Source organism: Acanthochromis polyacanthus, chromosome 4 (assembly GCF_021347895.1).
Source record: "Acanthochromis polyacanthus isolate Apoly-LR-REF ecotype Palm Island chromosome 4, KAUST_Apoly_ChrSc, whole genome shotgun sequence".
NCBI lineage: Eukaryota > Metazoa > Chordata > Actinopteri > Pomacentridae > Acanthochromis > Acanthochromis polyacanthus.
Window position 1 is genome coordinate 45,585,968 of NC_067116.1, and position 27,700 is coordinate 45,613,667.

The 27,700-nt window shown below is 39.2% G+C and overlaps 1 protein-coding gene across 1 annotated transcript; it reads right to left on the reverse strand.

Moving 5' to 3' along the window:
- Positions 1-632: 632 nt before the first annotated feature.
- cers4a (ceramide synthase 4a) lies at positions 633-27,124 on the reverse strand. The gene is made up of 11 exons (XM_022209896.2): positions 26,669-27,124; positions 23,871-24,047; positions 20,864-20,981; positions 16,009-16,127; positions 15,799-15,856; positions 15,566-15,616; positions 11,977-12,069; positions 11,273-11,401; positions 7,906-8,012; positions 2,368-2,524; positions 633-2,287 (listed from the first exon to the last, which is right to left on the reverse strand). Exons 1-11 carry the CDS (start codon positions 26,968-26,970, stop codon positions 2,087-2,089), a joined length of 1,512 nt encoding a protein of 503 aa, XP_022065588.1. The 5' UTR covers positions 26,971-27,124; the 3' UTR covers positions 633-2,086.
- Between the last annotated feature and the right edge of the window lie 576 nt (positions 27,125-27,700).

Here is a 27,700-nt window from a genome sequence, read left to right on the forward strand (position 1 = left end):
CTATGAAATAATAATTAAAACGTGTTACTATTTGGAAAGTTACAGATTTGTGGTGTGGCATTATCTACGGTTTTGGCCTGTTTTTACCCCAGACAACATATTAAATAAATAAACTAACTTATTAATAAAAATTTTCTGTGATTTAAAAAAAACATGACAAACCTTCAAAATAATAATAATATAACAAACGTATTTACCATTTTTCAAACCTTAATGTATACTTTTTAAACAGCAAAAATGATTAAAATTACAGTAGTTTTTGCTGATTTAAAATCATTAAAAAAATAGTATCATTTTATAGTTAAAAAAAAACAAGTCATCGTAAAATAAAATTCAGATTTCTAATGGGCACATTATTTACAGTTTTTGCCTGCTTTTTTTAAAGGGAAATTTATATTTTTTCTCTGTATAAACTGTTCTTCATCAAACAGGGAAAATGTGTAAAATAACAGTAAACTGTTAAAAAAAAATTAAAACCGTTGAAAGGTCCTTTTTTAAATTGTTTTTCACTCATTAGGTCTCTTCTTAAAAACATGATGTTCCACCAGAGAGGGTCCTTAAACAGAACTTAAACTAAATAAATGAAAAAATAAAGTTCTTTAAAAATGGATTGACTTAACAGTCATCGGTGCTAATTGATCCAATAGGAGTAATTTATTAAAAGCTTTCAACAAAGCATCCATGTGCACTCAGAACATAACAGTCAGGAGTAACTTTAGTGGAAACAGAACATTTCTCTGCTTTTATATTCATTAAAAAACAAACTGTGGATCAGCCCTTTTAACTTCACTTTAAATCCCACTTTATGTTTTACACCTCAGCGCCTTTAAATCCTGTTTCTACTCACATCTTTACAGATCAGATTATCACACGTAGAACACAGCAGCCACCCAGTACTACCCTGTCATTGTGTGCATTTTGTGGTGCTTTCTGAACAACATCTGTATTGTTGAACACATGTGGAGTCCAGCAGCAGCTCAGACGCCTCCATGCATTTCACTGTTACCTCGTTTTCCTAGTAAAGCGCTGGAGCTCTGCACAGTTTGATCCAAATATTCCACAAACTTTTGCTCTCTGAGACTTTTTCCTTCATCTGAGACATAAAGCATTTGTAAATAATCCATCTGAAATCTCTCCCTAATGCCCGTTTTCATGGCTTATCCATTCAGGAACGTGTACACAAGTCACAGTAAGGCCTTTCCCAAGAGTTCATCCAGTGAAGGTAAATCTAACATCGAGTGTAAAAACAGCAGCCAAGGCACAAAACAAAAGTCTGGTGGAGAAAAACCTCAAAGGAAACCTCGCTGAGACGTCATGCTGCCTTGATCTTTAAAGTAGAAAAAAAGAAACAAAAACACAGGAGTAAGTCAGGATCAGCACGTTGTTTGTAAAAGGCATCAGTCTGTCAGACGTGGGGAGTTCATGTTGTTCTTCAGGCACCAGGGGGCGCCATTTATATTCTCAAACCACCGAATCCTGTCAGAAAAGTAAAACTTTGTCGCCTTTGTAGGATTTTTCCTTCCTGCCACAGATTGCGACATTAAAATGTTAAATAAACGATTCATAAAAATAGTCTAAAAAGTGGTTTGTATCAACAGATTTCACTACAATCAGTGTTTCAATCTTCTATATACAATCAAACACACCACGTCCGTGTGTGTAGAGCTGTGGGGTGAATTAAAACATCACTTTGTTCTCTTTAAAATATATTATAGCACATATTACATGATTATTTGGAATAAAAACGTTTAGCTTTTGTTGTTCTTGACCAAAAAATTAGTGAAAATGAGTTATTTACACGCAAGTTATCATGATAAGACGAAAAGAAAAAAGCATAAATAACAAAATCTGCAAAACAAACTAGGATTAGATGTGAGAAATCTCCCTGTTTTGCCAGATTAACGTCTGTTTTCAGCAGTAGTGACGGCGTTTCCTCCTCATCTCAACCTGGTTGTGAAGATCTACAATCATCAGTGCTTTTTTTTGCCTTGTTTTATTTTGAAGAGAAGCAGGATGCAGACCTGAAATCATCGACGGACCGTGCTGGATGTGGCAGAAAGCAGTTCATCTCCTGAAGGCTGCTCCACTATCTGGCTTTGGGCAGTCGACTGCTGATGTTCCTCTGGTGGGTCAGGTTGTTCAGGACGCAGTTGTTGGCCAGCGATGCCAGCTTGGAGTTGATGGTGCCTTTCCTCTGCTCCCAGCTGCACTCGTCACCTTCGTCCTCAGGGTCCTCCTCCTCTTCGTCCACGTTGCTTTCTTCATCGCTTCTTTCGTCACGTTCAACCTGCAAAAAACAACCCCATAATGAACCATCCTGCATCTTCTCCTCAACCTGCTGCTGGTCGAACAATCCGGTCCGCTCACCTTTCCCAGGAAGACGAACTTGTAGACCATACGCAGGATGAGGTACGCCCAGAAGATGTGCAGCGCCTGCAGCACTAACAGCAGAGCGTTGAAGAAGTAGTAACCGAGGAACGGCTGGAAGAACTCAAGAGAAACCACCATGGTGGTGTGGACGACTCTGGAAGACACAAGATTGTTGGTTCAGTGCTACAAACTTTTAAGAAAAAAACGTTAAAGCAAACCGATGCTTCGCTTAAGGGTATACAATAACAATAATAAAGGTCATTCTGCTGTCAAAAAATGACCCCGTTAGTGGACAAACAGGTGACAAATTAAAGGAAAAGCCAACATAAAGTGTCTCAGTAGGTGTTTGTGCTGCCAAAACAGCTTCTCTACTCTATTAGAACTCTGCTAGAGGGATGAAACACCATTTTTCTAAAAGATATTCCCTCCATTGTTGTTTTTATGATGGTGGTGGAGATGAATATCTACCACGATGCCCCCCAATCTATCCTGTGTGTTCTGAAGGCCACATATTCCCATTTTTTCATGTCTGTGCAGACTTTCAGTCAACTAAGTTATAGAAATTCAAGGATATTCCATAAAAAAGTAATATAGAAGTCCAGTTACTTTCACTAAAGCTCCTGGATCATTTTATCTGCATTCAGTGAGTTATCGGGTCCTGTAGATGGAGGAATTATCATCCTGGAAGAGACCATCTGGATGGAAATGTTCCTTCACTAAGACCTACTTTGGACTGACTCTAAGAGGATCAGTGGAACCAAACCAGACCACCAGGTATCTTCTCACTTAGCGGTCAAGAGTTCAGATTTTCCCTTTAGTTTGTCACAAATCTCTCTATATGTATAATGGTGACACTGTTCAAATGGCATCAGATTTACACACGTGGACAAAATTGTTGGTACCCCTCAGTTAAAGAAGGAAAAACCCACAATTCTCACTGAAATCACTTGAAACTCACAAAAGTAACAATAAATAAAAATGTATTGAAAATTAAATAATCAAAATCAGCCATCACTTTTGAATTGTTGATTAACATAATTATTTAAAAAAACAAACTAATGAAACAGGCCTGGACAAAAATGATGGTACCTCTATAAAAGATTGAAAACTATTTGACCAGAGTGACATGATTAACTCAGGTGTGTCATTTAATTGACATCACAGGTGTTTCCAAACTCATAATCAGTCAGTCTGCCTATTTAAAGGGAGACAAGTAGTCACCCTGCTGTTTGGTGAAAAGGTGTGTACCACACTGAACATGGACAACAGAAAGCGAAGGAGAGAATTGTCCCAGGACATCCGAAAAAAAATGATAGACAAACATCTAAAAGGTAAAGGCTATAAGACCATCTCTAAACAGCTTGAAGTTCCTGTGACAACAGTGGCTCATATTATTCAGAAGTTCAAGACCCACGGGACAGTAGCCAACCTCCCTGGACGTGGCCGCAAGAGGAAAATTGATGACAAATTGAAGAGACGGATCGTTGGAATTGTATCCAAAGAGCCCAGAGCAACCTCCAAAGAAATTAAAGGTGAACTCCAAGGCCAAGGTACATCAGTGTCAGATCGCACCATTCGTCGTTGTTTGAGCCAAAGTGGACTTCATGGGAGACGACCAAGGAGGACACCACTGCTGAAAAAAACTCATAAAAAAGCCAGACTGGAATTTGCAAAAATGCATGTTGACAAGCCACAAAGCTTCTGGGAGAATGTCCTTTGGACAGATGAGACCAAACTGGAGCTTTTTGGTAAGGCACATCAACTCTATGTTCATAGACTCAAAAACCAAGCATACGAAGAAAAGAACACTGTCCCTACGGTGAAACATGGAGGAGGCTCAGTAATGTTTTGGGGCTGCTTTGCTGCATCTGGCACAGGGTGTCTTGAAAGTGTGCAAGGTACGATGAAATCTGAAGACTATCAAGGCATTCTGGAGAGAAATGTGCCGCCTAGTGTCAGAAAGCTTGGTCTCAGTCGCAGGTCATGGGTCTTCCAACAGGACAACGATCCAAAACACACAGCCAAAAACACCCAAGAATGGCTGAGAGAAAAGCGTTGGACTATTCTAAAGTGGCCTTCTATGAGCCCAGATCTGAATCCCATTGAACATATGTGGAAGGAGCTGAAACATGCCATTTGGAGAAGACACCCATCAAACCTGAGACAACTGGAGCTGTTTGCTCATGAGGAGTGGGCCAAAATACCTGTTGACAGCTGCAGAACGCTCATTGACAAATACAGAAATCGTTTAATTGCAGTGATTGCCTCAAAAGGTTGTGCAACAAAATATTAAGTTATGGGTACCATCATTTTTGTCCAGCCCTATTTCAATAGTTTGTTTTTTTAAATAATTATGTTAATCAACAATTCAAAAGTGATGGCTGATTTTGATTATTTAATTTTCAATAAATTTTTATTTATTGTTACTTTTGTGAGTTTCAAGTGATTTCAGTGAGAATTGTGGGTTTTTCCTTCTTTAACTGAGGGGTACCAACAATTTTGTCCACGTGTGTATGTGTCTGGGTAGAATCTCAGTCATCCATTTCTTGGTAAGTCTTGGTTCAGACGTTGAACGTCTTTAAGAACCCAAAATAAAAGTCCAGGTACTTTTTACTTATGCTTCATAAAGTTAAACCTAGTTTGACATTTCTACACTGAGGTTTCTTTTAACTCGTTAGTCGACGCACACATTCTGATCTCAGTAAGTACAGGGTGTCCATAAGGCAGCTGATAAGATATCTTATTCAGATGTGTTTTATTGGAATCAGTGTTTATTAAGTTTGTAATCACACTAAAATTGTGTGTTTCAGGAATCCTGTTGGTGAAAGAGGTGCTGATAAATGAAACCCTAAAACACGTCTGTTCCCCACACCGGTGGACTGGAAGGGATGGGCCGACTCCTCAGCCCCCACGTTCACCAGATATCACGCCCTTGGACTTCTCTGTTAAAGATATTGTGCATCAAACAAAACTATGGGACATTACTGACTGGAAGCTAAAGATTCCTGATGCCGTTGCCACCACTGATGAGGCGATGCTGCAGCGAACACGGCAAGAAATCCAGTTTGATGTGCTTCATGCAACTAGTGGTGCCCATATAGAGGTGTACTAAAGGAGGTAGAAAAACAATGACAACCATTGATTACAATGAAACTAATCTGGTTCAGATATCTTATCATCGGCCTTTGTAATAAATTCTTTAAGTTGTAAAGCGACGTTATGGACACCCTGTATAAATGACACAGCACTTCTTCGGTCATGTTGCCTGATATCATCACACATCCTCCCATGATTCATACTCTCAGCCTGATATGATGGCATCACGTTGGTCATATGGTATCAGAGGATCACATGTCCGATCATATTTCAAACAAACAAAACAGGCAGAAACCTGGAAGTTGTTTTTAACTAAAACCTCTACTCTGGTTCAATCCTGCCGTCAAAGTGTAATTGATGCTGCCCAGAAACGTTGAACATGTGCACACCTGTATTTTCACCTGTTCATGTGACTGTACACCCCCTGTCAAAAGTTTTAGGACACTGTCTCATTCATATAAAGCAGAACCTGTCCTACAACTTCTGACAGGGGGTGTATTTCATCACATGGATGTGATCAGGGCAGGACTCTGATCATACATGTAAAGTTTCAGGCAGATTGGAGCATGTTCAGGACATTTACACAGCATTTGAAATTTCATGGAGAAGGATCAAATTCCAGAGGCCGCCACGGACACGCCCTTTGACTTTGGAAAAAGATTTTAATAACTTTGGATCATTAAGGCCTCCTGTATGTACTGGCCCAATTTGAGGTGAATTGGAGTTTCCCCTGAGGAGGAGTTTGCTCTAGAAAAAATGAAAAATGGGCAAAATCTGACATTCAACGCAAAATATCTCACTTCCTGTTGGGTTTGGAATGTGGCTGTCACTGACTTTTTTGTTCAGCCTGATGTGCTGCATATGTGTACCAAATCTGGTAGATACACCCCCTGTCAAAAGTTGTAGGACAGGTTCTACTTTATTTGAATGAGAAAGTGTCCTAAAACTTTTGACAGGGGGTGTAACTCACTTTTCACCTGCCTGAACGGGCAACAAACATCTGGTTTGCAGTTGATTCAAAACTTGGCAGAACAAACACAGAACTCCAGTCCTGACTGAATGAAACCAGCTTCCAGTCTGGTACAGAATTCAGCTTAACATTCTGTTGATTTATTTTAAATCTCTACTTTTTGTGGCTCCTCTCTATAACTTCAAACTTTTAACATCATATTCTGTACGTCAGCTCTTCAGATCAGAGAATCAGCTGCTGTTTAACAGTCCAGGTTTTAAGGCTTACATACTGTTCAGGTCAAATTTGGTAAAAAATACCCTAAAGGTTGTTCTTTTAGCCTGAAATCTGATGACTTTTCCTAAAGTGATCAAAAATGACAATAAAGTTTTATATTTTTATACAGGTGCAACATTTTTTTGGCTGTTTTGGGTCAAATGTGATTTTAGATCCATCAGTGATTCCCTCCTGATGAAGACTGTTAGTTTCCTACCACTGCTCTGAACGCACAGGCCAGTTTATAATGAGCATTTATTTATTTTAGTTTAGAATGAGCATTTATTTTAGTTTATAATGAGCATTTTATTATTTATAACGAGCGTTTTATTATTTAGTGTTTGTGTTCTCGGTGGTAAATGTTAAATTAATATTGATTGCTATGATTTCTTATGATTAGCGGCGAGGATAACATGATTAAAGATGTTATATCATAAAACTCCATCCATCCATCCATTCTCTATACACCGCTTTATCCTCTCTAGGGTCATGGGGGGTGCTGGAGTCTATCCCAGCTGACTCTGGTGAAGGCAGGGGACACCCTGGACAGGTCACCAGTCTGTCACAGGGCTACATATACAGACACACAATCACACTCACATTCACACCTACGGACAATTTAGAGTAACCAATTAACCTCAGCATGTTTTTGGACTGTGGGAGGAAGCCGGAGTACCCGGAGAAAACCCACGCATGCACAGGGAGAACATGCAAACTCCATGCAGAAAGATCCCAGGACCAGGCCGGGATTTGAACCGGGGATCTTCTTGCTGCAAGGCCAAAGTGCCAACCACTACGTCACTGTGCAGCCCCTCATACAACTCAACTGTTCAAAATGTTAATTTTCAAACGTCAGACTGACCCGGATCAGACTGTGAAGGTATGAAATGTGAACAGTAAGAAAAGGAACAAGCTCCTCTTACAGTCAGAACAGCTCAGACAGTTCCTCAGCTGCAAACCTTTTAGAAACCAAAGCTCAAAACCTTTCATCCCTTTCCTGATGGTTTCTTGCTGCTCTTTAAAGGTTCCACTGCCTTTACTAATGTTTTATTGTCACTTTTTAATGCTTTATGTCATCTAAGAAGCACCTCTGGTTTTAAAATGCGCTGCAGAAATAAAGTTCATTCTTATCAATAAGCTGTATTAAGACAAAAGCAGCTGATTTACCGGTTGAGCAATAACACAAAGATTTATTTTCCACCTCAGCGTCTCACCTGAATGGAAACACCACCAGCCTGGTGACCAGGAAGACCACAGCGAAGACGACAAACAGCGAGTCGCACGTCCTCGTCCACACGGCGTAGTGGAACATCTTCGCAGACTTTAGAGAGAAAAAGGAGGAAAAAGTCACGTTTAGTTATTACTGACACCGAAAATAGACCATCTGTACATCAAATATCGAGTAAGTTTGAAAGAAAAACCCTTTTAGCTTCTGATGTTTGCTACAGTGAGAAGCAAGAAGATGGTCCAGGAAGTCTGCACCACCGTTCAACAGTCTGGGATCATCCAGATAATTCCATGTTTTACTCTTTTATCCATGTGCTAACATAACTGAACAAGGGTTTTCTAACCATCAATGAGCCTTTCAGCACCATTAGCTAACACAATGTAGCATTAGAACACAGGAGTGATGGTTGCTGGAAATGTTCCTCTGTACCCCTATGGAGATATTCCATTAAAAATCAGATGTTTACAGATAGAATAGTCATTTATGGTAAATGGTCTGTATTTATATAGCGCTTCTACTATACCTGCAAGGTACCCAAAGCGCTTTACAAGATAAGTCACATTCACCCACTCACACCTCGACGTGAGGACGACGGGCCGTGGATCAAACCGGCAACCTTCCAGTTACAAGACGGCCACTCTACCCACTGATCCATGCCGCACCATTATTAATGTTATCACATTAACTATGTCTACACTGGATTTATCATTCATTTCATGGTATCTGCATTGGAAAAAAAAAAGATTTTATTTCAAAAATAAGAATATTTCTAAGTGAGCCCAAACTTGAACTGTAGTGTATATTATCCAAAGTTGCTCTAAATGAGTTAAAGTTGCTCTAAATGAGTTGAAGTTGCTATAAAATTAGTTAAAGTTGCTCTATATTCACTAAAGTTGCTCCATATTAGTGAAGCTTGGCCTACACTGCCGTTCTAAAGTTGGCAGTCATCATCAGTGATAAAAAGAAGGCAGAGTTCTGGTGTACACACCTGAAACGTCACTGACAGTCACTCTGAATGTTCATGTTTATCCTTTTCTAGGACTTCACATGTGTTTCATCTGTGTCTTCCTGCCTGACCTGAGAAACACCCAGCATGATGATCTCTATCAGAAGACGCCCGGTCACGCCTGACATCAGGTGACAAACTCTGCGTGCTTCCAGATCTTGATTTCCAGATTTTATCAGTGAAACGTGACACTCGGGGAAAGTCAGCCTCAGAAAAAACAATGAAGCTATTGTCTCGCCGTGGAGCAGGCAGGTAGAAAACTTTTACAACCACAAAGGGAATTTTTATTTTCATAATAATGCTTCTCTGCCGGTGAAGTTAGGAGGTGTTCAGGTGGAGGATCAGGAAGCTTCTATTTAAACAAAGGCCGCATTCAAGTTCTCTGTGACCGCTGTGCAAAGTTTACTCCACTCTCCTGCATTTTAAAGACACATTCTGTGTTTCCTTCTTGTCTCTGCTCCAAACTTGTTGCCTCTTTGTTCACAAATACACTCACCGGCCACTTTATTAGGAACACTTTGCTGGACTCCTGGAGAACTTCTTTAATTCTTTACTTTCAACAAGGAGGTGGAATCACTCCTCACATTTTGGTCCATATGGACATGATAGCATCACACAGCTGTTACAGATGTATGGGCTGAACATCCATGATCCAATCTCCTGTTCCACCACATCTAAAGGTTCTACTGGATGGAGATCTGATGACTGTGGAGGTGGTAGGAGGACAGAGAACTCATCATGTTTTAGAAACCAGCCTGAGATGATCTGAGCATTATCCTGCTGGAAGTAGCATCAGAAGATGGTCCAGTGTGGTCATTATGGGATGGAGATGTCCACTGTGGTCATTATGGGATGGAGATGGTCCACTGTGGTCATTATGGGATGGAGATGTCCACTGTGGTCATTATGGGATGGAGATGTCCACTGTGGTCATTATGGGATGGAGATGTCCACTGTGGTCATTATAGGATGGAGATGGTCAGCAGCATCACTCAGGTAGGCTGTGGAGTTTAAACCGTAATCAGTTGGTGCTAAGAAGAAATCCTCCACACCATTAAATCTTTAATGCTTTGAAAAAGGCAGTTATTTATGATGCCATCAAACTCTGGAATAGCTGCCTGCTCCACATACAACAATCTAACAGTAAGGCCTCATTCAAACACCATCTTAGAACGCATTAATTAACGGCTGAGCACTAATCCAGTCTGACAAGTAGAATGTCCTGTTTCTGTTGTTTCTTGTCCTGTTTGTTCCTGTCTGAATGACTGGTCTAACATCAGCTTGTCACCGTAAACATGATGTACATCAGATGTTGTTTTTTAGGACCCCAGGAAGACTAGCTGGTGCCACTGGCATCAGCTAATGGGGATCCTTTTTAAATAATTACATAACTTAATTAAACCACTAAACCATTAAATCATTAAACCAGCAGCAGCCTGAACCGCTGATACAAGACAGGATTCATGCTTTATTTTGTTTTGTCTAATTTGTTTGACCATTTCCAATCTCTTTGCCGTTTTTGGTCTCACTTTTTGTCACATTCAAGCTCTTTTTGTTGTTCTTGTGTCATTTTCAATCTATTTTTGTTGTTGTTTTTGTCTCATTTTGTGTCACTTTGAATTTTTAAATATTTTTGTCATTTTCAATCTCTGTTTTTTTGCCTCATTTGTTTTTTTTAATCTTTTTTTTTTAAATCTAACTTTGTTGAAGCTGAAATGGAGACTCATCAAACGAGGAAACATTTTTCCAATCTTCTGTTGTCCAGTGTTGGTGAGTCTGTGTTAACTGTAGCCTCAGGTTTCTGTTCTTAGCTGGCAGGAACCCTGTGAGGTCTTCTGCTGCTGTAGAACATCTTCTTCTAGGTTGTTGTCCTTCAGAGATGGTATTCTGCATTCCTTGGTCGTATCCACTGGTGCTTTGGGTTCCTGTTTCCTTTCCATCATCTCCAACCAGTCTGTCCATTCTCCTCTGACCTTCACATCAACAAGCTGCTCTCTGGATGTTTTCTCTTTTTCAGATCGTTCTCTGTAAACCCTGGAGATGGTCGTGGTGAACATCCCAGGAGATCAGCAGTTTGTGAAATACTCAGACCAACATGCCACGCTGAGAGGCTCTTAAATGCCCTTTCTGCTCCATTCTGAGGCTCGGTTTGAACTTCAGCAGGTTCTACATGAATAAATGCGTATAAATAAAGTTGCTGCATTGTGATTGGTCGATTAAATATTGGTGTATCGGTGTACCTAATAAAGTGGCCAGTGACTGCATATTCACAACAACAGAATGAGGAAGAAAGAAATTCTGTGATGAATGAATAAACCGCCGTCCTCACTCAGGTTTGCTGTTTTACCTCCAGGAGGAAGTCGGAGGAGTCGTGCACCAGCATCACCAGCGTCCCCACCCTCACGTAGTTACCGCAGTAGGAGAAACCGATGAGGAAGAGGGTCGCAATGTGATGGATGACCTGCTCCTTGAAATCCTGGAACACACACAGACCACACAGGGTGAAGAAGAAGTACAGCAGCACAGCGTTTCAGCAGCTCCGGCTGTGGTCTGATGAATCATTCTGGGACTTCAGGAAACACAGATGGTCGATGTGAAGCTCACAAATCAAGATCTTCTGGTGCAAACTGAATATTAGCATTTACAAGCATTTCCATGGAACAAAAACACTGAAATTAGATGAATTACACTAAACATTCATTGTAATTTATGCACAAAATTACAGCTAAGTGATGCTAACTGTAGAGCACATTTGGAAGCTCATGTTTGCTGCTCTGCTGCAGTTTTATTTCAGTGAATTTTACAGCCTGAAGATCTTAAATCCTGCAGTTTGAAAACGAGAGCAAATGCAAAGTGCAACAAGTTATGATGTAACGACTGATAATCCGGTACATAATCCGTATTAAGAGTAACCGTGCGTGAGAAAAACAACATTTGGATTACACACTGCAAGAAAAACAAACGTGGTGGACGCCTGGCTTTGACCATTCGACTCAAAGTGATCAGATGCACAAACTATCAGGAGTTTTGGTGCTGGCGGATCGTACTCACTTTCCTCTTGACGTCCACAGAAACACACAGCAGCAGCGACAAATAAAAGCTCATTTCCAGGACGTAATACCAGTAGTGAGCCTCGGAGACAGGCTGCAGAAAGACAGGAAACAGACAAAGAGTGGGTCAACATTTATATCTCACACTTATCTGAGCAAACACACCGTAGAATGTTCACGGTACGAGGACGCACACGTCTCTCAGCACATTCCACAAACTCCTGCAAATAAAACAGAAATAACTATCTGTTGTTTGACTTTATTCTTTGGTTTCGACTCTGTAGAGCACATGAACGTCTTAGCATTCGGGTGGGCGTCAGGGATACTGCACTAGATTGGCTTTAGTCTTATCTTTAAGACTGAACCTACTTGGTTGCCATGGTAATCCTTCCTCCTCCTCAGCCCCCATCACCTGTGGCGTACTGCAAGGTTCGCTTTGAGGCCCAGTTTTATTTTCTATTTATTTAATCCCCTTTAATTTTTTTAATCAAACGCCGCAAAATATCGGTTCATTTTTATGCAGATGACACACAGATATACCTTCTGCTGAGAGTCTCAATGATGTTAGACACTGGATGGCTCAAAACCTTCTTCAGTTAAACAAATCAAAACCCGAAGTCTTACTTTTTAACCCTTCAAAGCTACACAGCAGTCTCACCACCAGTAACCTCAGTCCATTATCCACCAACCTAAAGCTCGTTACCGGAAACCATGACGCTTTATTTTCCTCTGACCTCAGTTTCACAAAGAAAATCAAAGAAAATATCCAGTCGTGCTTCCTCCAAATCACAACAATCTTCACGATTAAGCCGATTTTCCAGACCTGGAAAAATGTGTCCTCATCTTCTCCTATCTCAGTCACTGTAACTCCTCCCTTTCTGGCGTTCCTTTAAAGCTCCTCTGTCGCCTCCAGCTCGTCCAGCAGCTCGGCTTCTTAGCGGTTTTAACAGACGACACCACATCCCCCCACCGGCTCCCTGTTCGTTTTAGAATTGATTTGAACATTTTGCTGATCACTTTTAAAGCTCGGCAGGGTCTCGCCCCAAGCTGCATTCTGATCTGTTGAGCCTTTATGAAACTCAGGTGGATCCATCAGGTCGTTCCAAAGTCGAGGCTTAAATCTGATGAAGCTTTCTCCATCAGGACCCTCGACTTTAGAACGACCTGCAGAGTCAGAAAGTTCTTCTACATCACTTCTGAAAACTGATTTCTGTAGACCTGTTTTTATGTGAAGTTTACTTTCTGCTTAATTTAGTTTTAGTGTTCTGTTTTGTATTATATCCTGTATATTTTAGATGTTCTCTTGTTTTATTTGACTTTTAGCTGCCTGGTTCTTTGGTGTGATGTCGTCTCTTTAACTCTCTATATTTTTTTACTTCTAATTTCTAACTTTAATCTTATTCTTTAATTTTTAAACTGCCTAGTTCCCTTGGTTGATATGACTCTAGCTAATTATTCATTTAATTTATTTCCATTTTTACTATTTATTTGAACTGACTGCTCTGACTTGTTTGGTTGTGTTGCTTGTTTTAACTTCAGAGCACTTTGTGAACACTGATCTTAAGGCTGCTGCTAAATAAAGTCATTATGATTATTCTGCAGATGAAGCGATCCTGCAGCCTGACTGTGGCTCCTCCCAGGTTGTTCAGGTGTAACGGGATCCTCCAATGATTCCTTTGTCCTTTTACAGCTTCACCTGTCTGCTCGGTCTGTGTGGGAAAACTTTAGGCGGTGTAGAAACAAGCCTGCTCTGAAGAAGAGGAAGCGTTTCATTCAGAGGAAGCTGAGCTCCAGTGAAAACACTCCACATCCACAGTTTACTGCGGCACAATGGCAGGAAAGCATTTAAGCAGAGAAAACACATTCCTGCTTGCTGCCGGAGACCTCAGAGAAGGAAACCAGGGCAGCGTAATCAGTCAGACTGCAGATAGGAGAGTTCTACTTTTTCTGTTTTCTGTTGGAGGCCGTGACCCTGACAGAGCTGGGCTGTTTCCTGGGAGGAACGCCGCCCTGCAGGCAAACCCGACCGTCGTCAGCAGATATTAGCCTTCAAACTCAGAGCAGAAAGACCCAAAGACCCGGTTGGTGGAGGACTGTGTTTGGTTGGATTCATTCTAGTTTCTGAATGCTGCTTTGTAAAAGAGAACAGCTGATCTGCATCAGACCTCATTTATCATTCAGATCATTTTCAGTCTCTTTTTGCTGTTTCTTTCTCCTTTTTTTGTCATTTACTATCTCTCCCTGTTTTTTTAATCTCATTTTTAATCTCTTTTGTTGTTTTTGTCCCATTTTTTGTCATTTTCAGTCTCTTTATTGACCTGCAGATAACAGTGATTTATAATGCATTTGGCATTTAGTTGTTAATATTTTGATCCTTTATTGAGCCAGTAATTAGTCAGATATTCTCTCGTTATTTCACTGAAGGAGGCTGAAGTGTTGCAGCAGCACAAAACACAAATATCTCACACTGAGCTGACACGAGTAAGAAAAGGAAATTCTATTTAAAAATATATACACATGTGCATTAAAATACATTTAAAAAAGCAATAAAAATTTTTAAATTAAGCTAAGATGCCACTCAGAGTTAGAAGTCAAGCGCAGGTGATTTATATAAATATAAAATAAAATAGTTTTAAGTAAACTTATGCTTTACTCATTTAATTTTAATCTAATTTTACTTTTCCACATTTTAAATTTTGTAATATATATGTTTTTAAAAAATCTAATTCTTAATTATTTTATTAAAATTATTGTACATTTGATCTCTGAAATGCTTTTACTTTTCTTAGATTTTTTTTTATGTTTTTTTCTGTTTCTAGTAAATCCAACTTGTCCATACTGTTTCTGATTATATGAATTTTTTTCCTGCATTTTCTTGATGAAAGATGTGATTAACTGACTGATTATCAAAATTCCTGTTTAATTAGGAGTTGACTGACTATTCAATTAATCTATTGGTCATTTTTGAGTAATTTTACTCACTGAATGTCACAACATTTGGACCAGATTTCTAATATTGAGTGTTACCTGATCCATCAGATCTGAACCTCTGAAGGCGTCTTTAAGTCCTTTGCTTTGGATTCTGGTGCACCTCAGATCCAGAAAATTTCTCTGGATTTTGATTGATATTTTGTGAATGTTCTTAAAGAAAATATTAGAAGTCTTACTAATATATATGTAATCACTTTAAATATTTTTAGGATTTTTTTGAAGATTTTTACTCATTTTTGAAAATATTTACAAGAATTTTCTTGCAAAATTTGGGTGATTTTTCCCCTGAAACTTTTAAGGGAAACTTTGAAGGAATTATTGAAATTTTCTTCCTGAAGGTTTTGCAACTTTTCAAAAAATTTGGGGATTTTTTTGCTGAATTTTTGGATTTTTTTCAGACAAGGGAACTATATTTTTTGTTACCGGTAAATGAGGACAACAGGAGGGTTAAAGCCAGAACCCAAAGATTCTCAGCAGATCATTGGTTTGTAATGAGATAATCAGTGTTTTACTGTACTCTGTATTTACTGTTAAACACTTTGTGTAACTCGGTGTCCATAAATGACATTAAATACTAAAATCCTTGTCGTCCTGCTCACCTGTTTGGGGTAACCCCTCCAACACTCTCTGTGATCCCAGAACCAGGGAGTCTGGAAGAACAACCAGAAATCCTCATGAAACAAACTCTGCCCTGGTTCTGAACCTCATAAACAGAAACTCATTCAGAACGCAGACACTTTGGACTCTGAGAGGTAGCAGGAAACACAGCAGTGTCCCAAAGATATTCTGACAAAGATTATAAAGATCTTAAAAAGGAGAGCAGCGTACTCACGTTAACTAAAGAGCCGAGTCCTGCTGTGAAAGCTACGACGTAGAACACAAAGCGCCATCTGCACGGACACAAAGGAACACCAGAATGTGTTAAAAGGTTTAAAATAAGCAGCAAGAAGAGCTCAAATCTGAACACAGGCAGCAAACCAGGAGGAAGCACAAAGTCTGCACAAATCTCCCTGCTGTTTAGCTGAAAGCAGAAAAAACTCACGAGGCCTCGCAGAACTTTTTGGTGTTGCTCGGTCGGTCCTGGTTCCTCCTGTGTCTGAACCAGGTCTGGATCTTCCTCTGGGAGAGTCCACACTGCTTCCCCAAACTCACCACCTCACTCTGAACAAAGACAAAGGCTTTTATTCTTTATTTTTCCTCTCTCTGATCTAAAGCAGCTCTACTGCTTCATTTTAAGGAGGAAACCATGAATGTGTTTAATCCAACAGTTTGTTCAGAGCTGATGAGTCTGGAACAGAAGCGCTGATGTGATGCGAGGAGAGGTGAGTGAAGGCTGAAGTTTAATTAACAGGTGGATTAGACTCGTGTTGAAGAGAGTCAGACCACAGCAGAACAACACATGGATCGTTTTATCTGCAACACCGCAAAGGAAAAAAAACTGCAGTGGTTTTATTTTACAGATTTTTTTCAGAATTTTTAAAATGCACAAGAACATCAATGAAAATCTCTAACTTTACAGATGTTTCTGTAAAATATTTCACTGTAAATTCAGTCAAATCTGTCATTTTAGAGAATTGTTTTCGTTTTTACTGTACTGATCTTTCTGCATTTTTAAAATGCACAAAAGCATTAATAAAACTAAAAACATGAAATTTGGCTCCACAGTACTGCAGAAAAATCTGTAATTTTGTAGATGTTTCTGAAAAATATTTCCCATTTTACACACACAAATATCCTTTATTAGACATTAGAAGCTAAATACACGTTATGTTAAATTCAGGCTATAAACTGTACTTTGAGTCTGGAAAATGTTTTTTTTTTTGTCGTTTTTTATTCCCCAGCTGCTGGAAAATCTCATTTTCTTTACATTTTGTGAATGTTTTCACAGTGCAGCTGTCTGTAGCTCCTACCTGCGTTGTAATAAAGGATAAAATATGACACCATACTGAGGGTATAACATTTTCCACACAATGTTGTGCAAACCTGGATCTTGCAAATGAATCTAGTTTGTGTATTTCATTGTGCGTTTGCGGCTTCAGATTTGCATGTCAGAACAACACAGACATCAGCTGCTGCAGGGAAACGGACGGTTTGCAAATAAGTCCAGAAAATCAACATTAACACACGCGTGCACCTGCACACAGCAGCGTCTGATAAGTCAGTCATGTCTTGTTCCGACAGGTGAACAACCTGCTTGTCTGCACAGGTAAACCAGGAGCAGGGTGGAGAGTTTCCATGAGAACCTGAGCTCCTCTGCTGCTTGTCTGCACTTGTTTTTCTTACATTATTACCAGAAAAGAATAAAAGTTAAACAGCACACTAATTGGACAGTAGTTAGATTGTTTTTGTGCTGTTTTTGAAGCTAGAAATTACACAAATTAGTCCAGAATTTGCTCAAATAATCCTCCTAAACTGTTCAAACCCTGTCCAAAATGAGTAAATGGTCTAGGATCGCTGACAAAGAGTTTTATTTTAAAAAAAGAGTAAAAATGGATCCAAAATGTCTTCAAACTACTAAAATTTTCTGTAAAAAGTAGAAATTATTCACAGTTACAGTTTTAGAAACATTCATGGTCCTCAGAGGTGGATTTGTAGGATCACAATCAGCTGATGTAGTGTTCACTGGTTGTCATGGTTACAGTGACGCCGTGATACAGAAATCTTTAACTAATCCATGGATCCAGACTATAAGCTGCATCACTGCCAGAATCTGATCACTTGGTCCTTGAGTCATTTCTGAGCTTCTCTGGAAGTTTCATCCAAATCTGTTGGTCTGTTTTAGAGTAAAGTTACAGACAGACAGACACCAGTCGTCTCATCACTCTGCTTCATAAAATAATTAATAATATTAACCCTTAATTGCTCCACTGATTGGACCCTCCACTCTTCCTTGTTTTATTGCCCTCTGGGGACAAATAAAGTTTTCTGAATCTGGGTCAAAAATGACCCATATAAGAATCAGTGTGTTTTTATGCCATGTTTGTTATTTTGGTTCAGAATAATAATTACTGTCATTGTTTTTACTGTATTTTTGTCCAAACCAGAATGATTTCAGTTTGAAATCTGTTTTATTTTGTACTTTATAACAGATTGTGAACATTTTGATGATTGAAAAAGAAGAATATGACTTAGAACAGCAACAGAAGAAAGTCATCCTCTGTCGACATTTTTCCCTCTTTTTCTCCAAGTTAGCATCACCTCTGTATCATATTATCAGTGATAAATGACTGGAGTAGTGATAAAGACATTACACATTTTTAAAAGTATAAAAGGTAACTTAAACATGTAAATGGAATGATTTCAAAAATATATTTTTTAGCAGGTGATTCTGACCCACTGATGGATGTCAGGGTTAAAAGGTTTCAGCAGACTGATAGTAAACCACTGTCACACCTCTACAGCACGAAGCTTCTGGAAACTTCCTGTTCTGTAAAAACTCTTCCTTGTTCCGAGGCAGCTCACCCACTCAGAGCACACCTGAAGTTTTCACATCCACACTTTCATTTTTCACATCATTTAATGAGTAGAAACTTGTAATTTACTTGAAAATGAACATTTTACTACCGAAATTCCAATCAAATGTGATTGTTTTGCAGAGTTTAAAAGCTAAATCCATTCATTTTAGAGGTGGACGTCCATTTTTAACACGCTTTTAATGTAAAGTTGCATGTGGAAACTCCTACTAAACTAAATATATTCTAAAATTAACCATATTGCAATTTGAAATGTGAAAAATTCTAACACTAATAACAGCACATTTTTGCAGTTTTAAGCCTAATTATTTGTATTTTACAACATTATTTGTCTTTAATTACGCTGTTTTTACACTTCACCAAAGATTAGAAGGATAAAATACCTATTATGTAAAATTAATGGAATATAAATAAAAAATGTATGAAAAATTATTTGTTTTTTCAAAATAAGAGCGGTCTTTATTGCAGTTGTTGGCGTTCCAGATGCTGGAATATTACAATTTTTGCATTTTGTATATTTTAATAAAACATTTAGTTAATAGGGACTAAAATGAAATTAAAATCAAACGTGTTTGCTAAAGCCAGTTTTGCCGTTTTTAAAATGTAAATCCATTTATTTTAGAGACGGACATCCTTTATGAACACGTTTTTAATGTAAAATTATAACAAATAAAAATTGTTACTACATGTAATTATTCTAAAATTAACCGAACAGATATTGCAATTTGAAAAATTACACAACTGATAACGGTACATTTGAGCAACTTTAAGCCTGTTTATTTGTATTACACAGCATTATTTAATGATAATTTTGATGTTTGTACACTTAGAAATATCCTTAATTAAAGATTAAAAGACAAAAAATACACATAATGTCAAATTAATGAAATATAAATACGCAATATGACAAAATATTACCGTAGTTTTTTTTTAATAAGAGGGGTCTTTATTGTACTTTTTGGTGCCCCAGCTGCTGGATTATCACATGTTTTGTACTTTATTTTTACAGTGTGCTGATCTTTAGCCTCTACTCTTCCTCTGCCCACATGCTGGAGTCACTTTTGCAATTGTTCAGACAAAGCAGCAGCTGAATAACTGAATAGTAGTTAGATTGTTTTTGAGCAGATTCACAAAAGAAAATGATGTTAAAAGGACAACATGCTGATGATGAACCACACCTGGACCACACCTGGACCACACCTGGACCACACCTGGACAACACCTGGACCACACCTGGACAACACCTGGATCACACCTGGATCACACCTGGACAACACCTGGATCACACCTGGATCACACCTGGATCACACCTGGATCACACCTGGATCACACCTGGACAACACCTGGATCACACCTGGACCACACCTGGATCACACCTGGATCACACCTGGACAACACCTGGACCACACCTGGACCACTTGTACAGCACTAATCTGGAAACGTCCTGTTCTGTAAAATCTCGTCCTTGTTCTGAGGCAGCCTCAACAGCTCTAACTTGGGTTTTTTCATCTAAGCTGTCACTTTCTGCTGTTATATTTGCAAACACATGCAAACGTTGTCACTCCTGCATTAGTGGATTTGTGTATTTTCATCCTTCAGTGATCCTGATTATTACAAACTCGCTGCACGTTGAGGCCTGGAGGCTCACAGGGAGAACTTCCACTGAAATTTACATCTCGCCTGGAGATACGACAGACTGGTTGGACAGACAGACTTTGGACGCAGATATGTGGGAAAAAACAACCTTTGAGAAATCAAGACAAACCGTGTTTATATCACACAAAACCTCACAAAGAAGCTGCTTGTTATGTTTATAAAAGTGCTGTTCACCCGCTTTAATATTAACGCACTAAAACCATGATTTTGAGTCATACTCATTTATTATTATTATTATTATGTAATTGTTCTTCAGTGTTGGGCGGGGCATCGCAAGACCATAAATAAAATGTATAATTGAGCTGGAATCTATCAAATAAAAAAGATATATATTAACAATTATGAACTTTATCATAGACTTTCCACGTATTTATTAAAAATTAAATATAAAATTTGCTTCTTTTTCAGGATTGGTACCAATTAGAGATTACAAATAAAAATTTTAATTTATCAGTAATCTACATAAAAATTTATACTTTACACATATTTATTCATCTTGAATCATCCTATTGTGAACTTTTTGAGAATGTCTCCATAAAAACTGCTGGAAAATGTCTTTTTATTGACTTTCTGCAATATTTTTGGGGGAGTTTTTGCAAGGACTTTCTGTTTTTCACACATTTAATGTAAAATGTTGTTGTACTGCTGTCTTATACTGCATAAAAATGACTACAATTGTACTCATTTAGGGCTTTTGATCCTATATTCTGATGACTGAACTCAACCCTCTGAGGTGACGGTATGATCTGGAGGAGCACAAACACAAACCTGTGACGGCTGCCGGCTGCTCTGTTTGTAGAACGCCTCCAGCTTCGCGATGGACGGAGCTCGAACCCGAATCCGATCCTTCACACCTAAAACTCTGCTTAACGGGAGAGCGACCAGCCTGACAAGAAAGAACACAAGAAGGAGGAGGAGGAGTTTACTTTCTGCAGATTACTTCATGAATAACTGCAGCAGATGAAGGCCAGCAGCTGGTCAGCCTGATGGAACCAGACCGCTCATTGTTCTGCTGACAGGAGCTCTTTGTGACGTTTGGCCTCTAATCATCGGCCGATACGGCATCAAGAGACACTCGATCTGCAGCTGAGAGGCCGAAGGAGGCGACCCAGCAGCGATGTCTGATACATGAAGGTAACCGGATCTCCTGTCGATGGCACGGAGGAGAGATCAGAGAACCAGGAGGTCAACGCAGGTTTAGAGAGACGCTCCTGGTTTCTGGTTACACAAACAAACACAGGAACACACCTCCACCTGAAGCAGCTGCAGCCCGACCATCCAACAGAAACTACTTCATCCTCCAGCTGTTCGTTCACCACAACACACTTTATCATCCACCGCTAACACAACGTAACGCTGCTAATCTGCTCATAAAAAGCTCAAATTATGAAGCGCAGATGATTCAGGAGAAATGCTATGATCTAAAATTAACAGTTTATTATTGTAATTGTTAGTGTAAGAATGTGTTTAATGACACTATTTAAAAAACACACATTTGCATTTTTCATCTTAAATCCATTAATTTTACATGTGGACACGTTTTAAATATTAAATAGAGTTTTTTTTTAATGTCAAATGCAAAAACTCAAACTACACTCAAAAGTATCTAAAATTTACTGAAACTGTAAACGTAAAATTATACAATAAATCCATGGAATAGCTGCACTATTCTGCAGTTTTGCGCCTAGTTATTGGTATTATTATTCACATTATTTATGGGTAATTTTGTCATTTCTACTCTCATAAATATTCTTCATTGAACATTAAAAAGACAAAAAAATGCACATGATGTAAAATTAATGGAATATAAATATATAAAATATGATTTTAGTGTTTTTTTCTTTAATGAGGGGTCTTTATTGTCGTTGTTGGTGCTGCAGCTGCTGGAATACGACCATTTACTTTTTCTTTTTTTACAGTGTGCTTATCTCTATCCTCTGCTTTGTGTTGCATCACAGGAGAACATGTGACTTTCTACTAATCCTTCTGCCAACATGCTCGTTTAGTTTCACTGTCTGCGCTCCGATAAAGCAGGAGCGTGTAAAACCAGGTATCATATCTGCTGGAGCATCACGTGTCGACATCTCGTCACTCTCAGTCTGTCAGCAGCAGCTTTGTTTTCCAGCATCGACTCGCAGCGAAACGTCTCTCAGAGTTATGAGCCGATGACTGGAAAACACACTCATTTACCATCTACAGAAAACGAGTCCTGGAGGGATTCAAGTGTTTTAAAGGATCGATTCTGCTGATGGAGACTCACATCAGACGAGTAAAAAACTCAACAGTCCTCCACTTTAATGCATTTAGTTTAATTTAATGCTGCGTTGTCTCATTTCTGATTGAATATGGTTTTTTACTGCCAGATTCTGGTTTCTGGACTGAAATGTTGTTAAAATTCAGGATTTTTAAACATCTGTAAGACGTAATGTTCTGTTGTTTTGCCATCATAATGTTTAAGCAGCGAGGTGCAGCTTTTTACATCAAGTCCTAAAAGCTGAAAATTCCTTCAATTATGACATCAAGTCCATTCATATGTGTGCAAAAAATTCAACAATAAGCATCAAATAGAGTTGATTTATTCATTCATTTTTGGTTGGTAACATAGTGCAGAAAAGAATGATTATTTATGTTGTTGATTAATTTGTAAAACACGGAAAAATTGCAGAAAAGTTTGTTATTAGCAATTATTAGTTATCAAGGAGACCAAAAGTCAATGAATTTGCCAAAAAAACATAATTTTGCTGCATAAAATTAAACTCCAACTCCAAATTTTGCCAAAATTACTTTTTAATTTAATTTAAAAAAGAATGTCTGATGCTTATTTGTTATCATCATTATGACTTATTTATCCTTTAGTGCTGTGGAGCCAATCAGATAAAGCCATGAATAGAGAGTTAGGTCATTAAATCTATCAGGAATCTATTTTTTAAACATGCTGAAAACAGGATCCAATAATCAGTCTCTATAATAAATACCCATTATATGAACCTGGAGTTCAAGCTGCTTCATTCAAATATCACCAATTACATTCAACTTAGAAAAAGAACACAATCTGAACATGCTGAGATTTCAAAGCCTGGAAGTAAAAAATGATGCTTTTAAAAATGACAAATAATCAATGATGACAGTAGCTTCACTGACTAACTGGACTTCAGTGTAAAATGCTTCTAAACTGCAGTAAAATCCACCTGCTGCTGCTGAAACGTTCACAAACCAAACACAGCTGTCAGCTTTGCTCAGCGTCTTAATCTCACACCAAAGATTAGATTTAACTCCCTTCTGTCATCACCAGAACGTCGTGACCTTTTCTGAGAAACCTCCAGACGCATCGGCCGGATCCTCATAATAAGCCCAGCTGGGACTTCTGCATCTTCTCGTCTCCTCGCCGGTCGCTGCAGCTCTTCCGTAATTAGTGGAGCGAATGGTTGGAAATGTGCAGTTTCAGCTGCAGAGGAAACGCCTCCATCACTACAATCACAGCTTCTCCTCCAGCTCACAGAGATCACATTTTAAAAGGCTGGACCGGATCCCGTGGGAGACGACTTCCACACAGTCAGCAGCAGAAACTGTCGACTCATGACGCCTGTTCCTCACCGTGTGATCTGCAGCCGGCAAATACAGGAGCACCGATGGACTGTAGAGGAGCTATTAGCTGAACGGGCTGAAAAGCAGCCAGGAAGAGAGCCGACAAAACCGTTTCCTTGCTGCTAATTCAACACAGTTAAGATGCAAACAGCTGCACAAGTGTGGCCGCCAGATGTTGACCCTATCTCACCTCTCAAAGACGTATCTGAGGGCGATGAAGGTGAAGGCCAGCGGTAAGGTGTAGACGAGATCCCTGGGAAGAGGGAACCGACCCTCGTCCTCCTTCATCTGGATGTCCTGCCAGCGGATCCCAGGAGGAAGCCAGAACTCCTCCTGCCACAGCCACTCGTTCAGCAGGGCCTCCATCCTGAGCAGGAAACAGTCTCATTAGTCTCATATTTACACCAAACGTCATCCGAGAGCCTCAACATTTGACCTGAAACGACAAAACATCTCGCAAGTTCTCATAGGGATTGATCGATTGTCGACCTGGCTGATTATCGTGGCCGATATTTGGCATTTCTTTACAGTTATTTGTATTTTTCATTAAATTAAAGGCTTTCTTTGGATGTCTGTCGTCACTCTGTGGTCTCAGAAATGTGTCTCATCAGCAAAAACCAAACAAGAAACACAAATAAAGAAATTAGCTTCTCTAACAGTGGCTAAGGCTATGCTAGCTGCTAGCTGCTAAGTCAGAAGGCAGATAAACCTGAAACAGAGTTTGGAAAACAATAATTAATAATAATGCTTCGAGATGTGGACCTTAGTGGACGATAAAAGCGATAAAACAGTGACTTATGAATAAAACAGTGAAGAACAGCAGGAGACAGTGGTCAGAGAGAGGACAGCTTCCTAATTTAATCACTTCCATTTCAAAAATTTACAGAATTTCTAGAATTCTCAGTCAATTTGGAAACATTCTGAGTAACTTTTGTCAAATTTTAAGCCATTCTGGAACAAATACGAGTGGCTTTGGAAAATTCTGAGTCATTTTTAAGAATTTTAAGTCGCTAAGGAAACATTTCAGTGGATCCACATAAATAGAGCAGACATTTAATGTCTCCTGTTTCTATTTTATGTATTCAGCTATAATCACCCTTAACAAGGAAGAGTTCTACTTATGAAGGACAGGTTGTTAATGACCAAGAATCAGTATCAGCACTGAAAAACCCACAACAATCAACAGCTGCTACTCCTGATCATTTCCATTATTGATTATCCTGCCAAACATCTTCAGATCAATCATCATTTTGAAAAGCATAAGGAAATAGAGCCCAGAGGTTACACCTTTAAATATCACTGACTTTAGTTCCTGCTTTTAGAAGCTTCATCATCTTTGCTGTCATAAATCCACTTGGCTACAGAAAGTCATCAGTTTTCTCTCAGCTGACTAACAGACTAACCAGCATTTCCTGTCAGCACAGGTGTTGGTTTAGTGAAGCAAGAAAACCCAGAAACAAGAAGGAAACAGCAGCTTATCGGACACATATATGCTTGGAGATCATTGCTATTGTTTCCTAATGTGAATGAAATTTAGAAAACACTAACAGGGATAAAAGCAGGGGAGGAGCAAAGTGACTGAACAGAGCAGGATATTATATCCTATTTATGATATTAATATTATTGTCTGCAGCCGACGTCCAATCGGTCGACTAGAGAGTAAAAAATCCTAACCGACCCCAGCTTTGTTCATTTGAAACTAAACATTAAGTCTTCTTCCACTTATTCAGAAGATGAAGTTTATTTACAAATATTGTGTGTTCGACTTTAACCGGAACACACAGAAATGTATTTTCTTTAAATACTCACAAATAATCTAGAACTGACTGATTTGTAGCACAGAAACTCTTATTTTTTATACTCTGGTGGTCATCTTCTTCTATGCTCTGTATGCATGTAGCTTAACGTATGTTGTTGCCCTCTGGTGGTCGGAACTAGCAATTACACCCACCACTACAATAACTTTATGAACGTTGATATTCAAAATAATGTCAAAATCGCAATCATCAAGGATTCCCAGGCTCCACCGACAAACAATTCAAGCTCACTAGCTCATGCTACAGCAAGCTAACATATATAGCATTATTAATTATACATAAAATTTGCTAATTAGCCTTTTAGATAAATAATAATACACTTATTTTTTATTGCTGGCTAAATTCTATGTTCCCACGAAAGTCCTAATTTTGCAGATTTGCATGTTACAGTTGTTATTTTTTTGTTCAAATTGATGGATAAACAACAAAGACAGGCTCATATGTGTGTCACCTTTATTCTCCATATATTCAAATGAACACAAAGGCTGACTTTGTACCTGCTGAAACCCCTTCATCTCATTTTCTCAGAACAGAAAAATGATTTTATTGCTACTTAAATGCTTGTAAGGCCACTATCATTCAGAAGAAGACCTGCTATGACAATGATATCTACGCCTAGGGGTTTATATGACTATATTACAGCAATAAATAGCAGTTAACTGGCAAAAAAAAAAAAAAACATGATAAAACCATGCTTGTGGGCCTTGCATGAGTCCAAACCAAACCAGAGCTACTCAGCCTGAAAGCATGTATCCTCCAAACACACATGCAGAAACACACAGAAACACACAACACACATGTATTTCCTTCAATTTGTCATCTCCTGTCCTCTCATACAGCTGCAGTCTGTTTAAACGCGGCTTCCTCTTCAGCTCATTGATCAACCTGCAGGACTGATCAACAACAACAACAACAACAACATGGAGGTTCTGTCCGCTGACATGTTCCCTCAGAACCAAACACACAGTTTAATGTACACATCAGGACGTGTTTTCAGTGCTGATCCCCGCTGCGCACCTCTCGCATCCCGCTGCAGCCTCGCACCGAGCAGCGCCTCCAACACCCAGCCTCCCTGCCAACACCTCCGCTCACTCCCTACCGCAGAACATCCACAGAACCGAGCCGCCGCCGGTCCACAACACACCGGACACACAGCCGATATTCTGCTTACCTGTCCGCGCTCCTGTGATGGGGATGGGAAGTGTGCAGCAGCGGCCGGTGGGGAGAGGAGGAGCCGGCTGTGACGCACCCAGCTCCGGCTGAGGGCGGAGACAAGGAGGCGCTGTCACCTCCACCATCACCACCATCATCATCATCACCATCATCACCTCCATCACCCTCAGTGACACCCAGCAGCAGGTCGTCTTCTTTCAGCCAGAACAGGTTCCGTGAGCTGATAATCGTCTTTAAATCCCCTAAAACGTGCGGCAAAGACAAAACAACAACAATAACAGGACAGTAATGATGTGTCATACGTCACGTCTTAATCCTTTAATCATTTACAGTCTGACTTTGACCTCAGTTCAGTTGAAATATGCATAAATATACATATAGGCTACATATGCAAGATGTTTTAGGTGGAAACGGGCACGCTTCAGCAAAGCGTCGTTCCCTCCATCATTGCTGCTCTTAATCCTGTCTGTCCTGTGTCGAACTGTTCATGTTTGTTTCTTATTTACCCAACAGTGCCCGTGACAACGAATATCCCCTTGGAGACAACAAAGGTCTATCTGTCTATCTCAGATTTATGGTGCAGCAGAGCAAAGTTTGCATTATAAGTTAATATTTATCTTGGCACATTGGCTGGTTTTTACTGTCTGGGTTGGTTTTTATTGTCTGTATATTTTTATTGTTCTGCACTTGTCTTTATTTTTTAAATGGTTTTTTTGTCCTGAATGTTTTTATCGTTTGTGAAGCAGAATCCCTCGTAATCCAAGCCAAATAAAGAACTTTAAGTCCTTTTTTCAGTGATTTGGGTAGCAGACATATATATATACAGCCATGGCCATAAGTTTGGACACAAGTACATGACGCTTGTGAATCTTAGAAAATACCACAAAATTGTCACTTACAAAATAAATACCAGTCATAGCCATCAACCAAAATGAAATACTATTTCATTTTGGCTGATGGCTGTGACTGGTATTTATATATCATGTACTTGTGTCCAAACTTATGGCCATGGCTGTAGACTGGTCTCCCC

Coding starts and splice junctions, on each gene's coding strand:
- cers4a (XM_022209896.2), bottom strand. CDS start 26,970: ATGACACATCATTACTGTCCTGTTATTGTTGTTGTTTTGTCTTTGCCG. Junction 12,070..15,565: donor GGAGGGGTTACCCCAAACAG/GTGAGCAGGACG, acceptor GTCTTTCTGCAG/CCTGTCTCCGAGGCTCACTA. Junction 2,288..2,367: donor AGTTCGTCTTCCTGGGAAAG/GTGAGCGGACCG, acceptor TGTTTTTTGCAG/GTTGAACGTGACGAAAGAAG.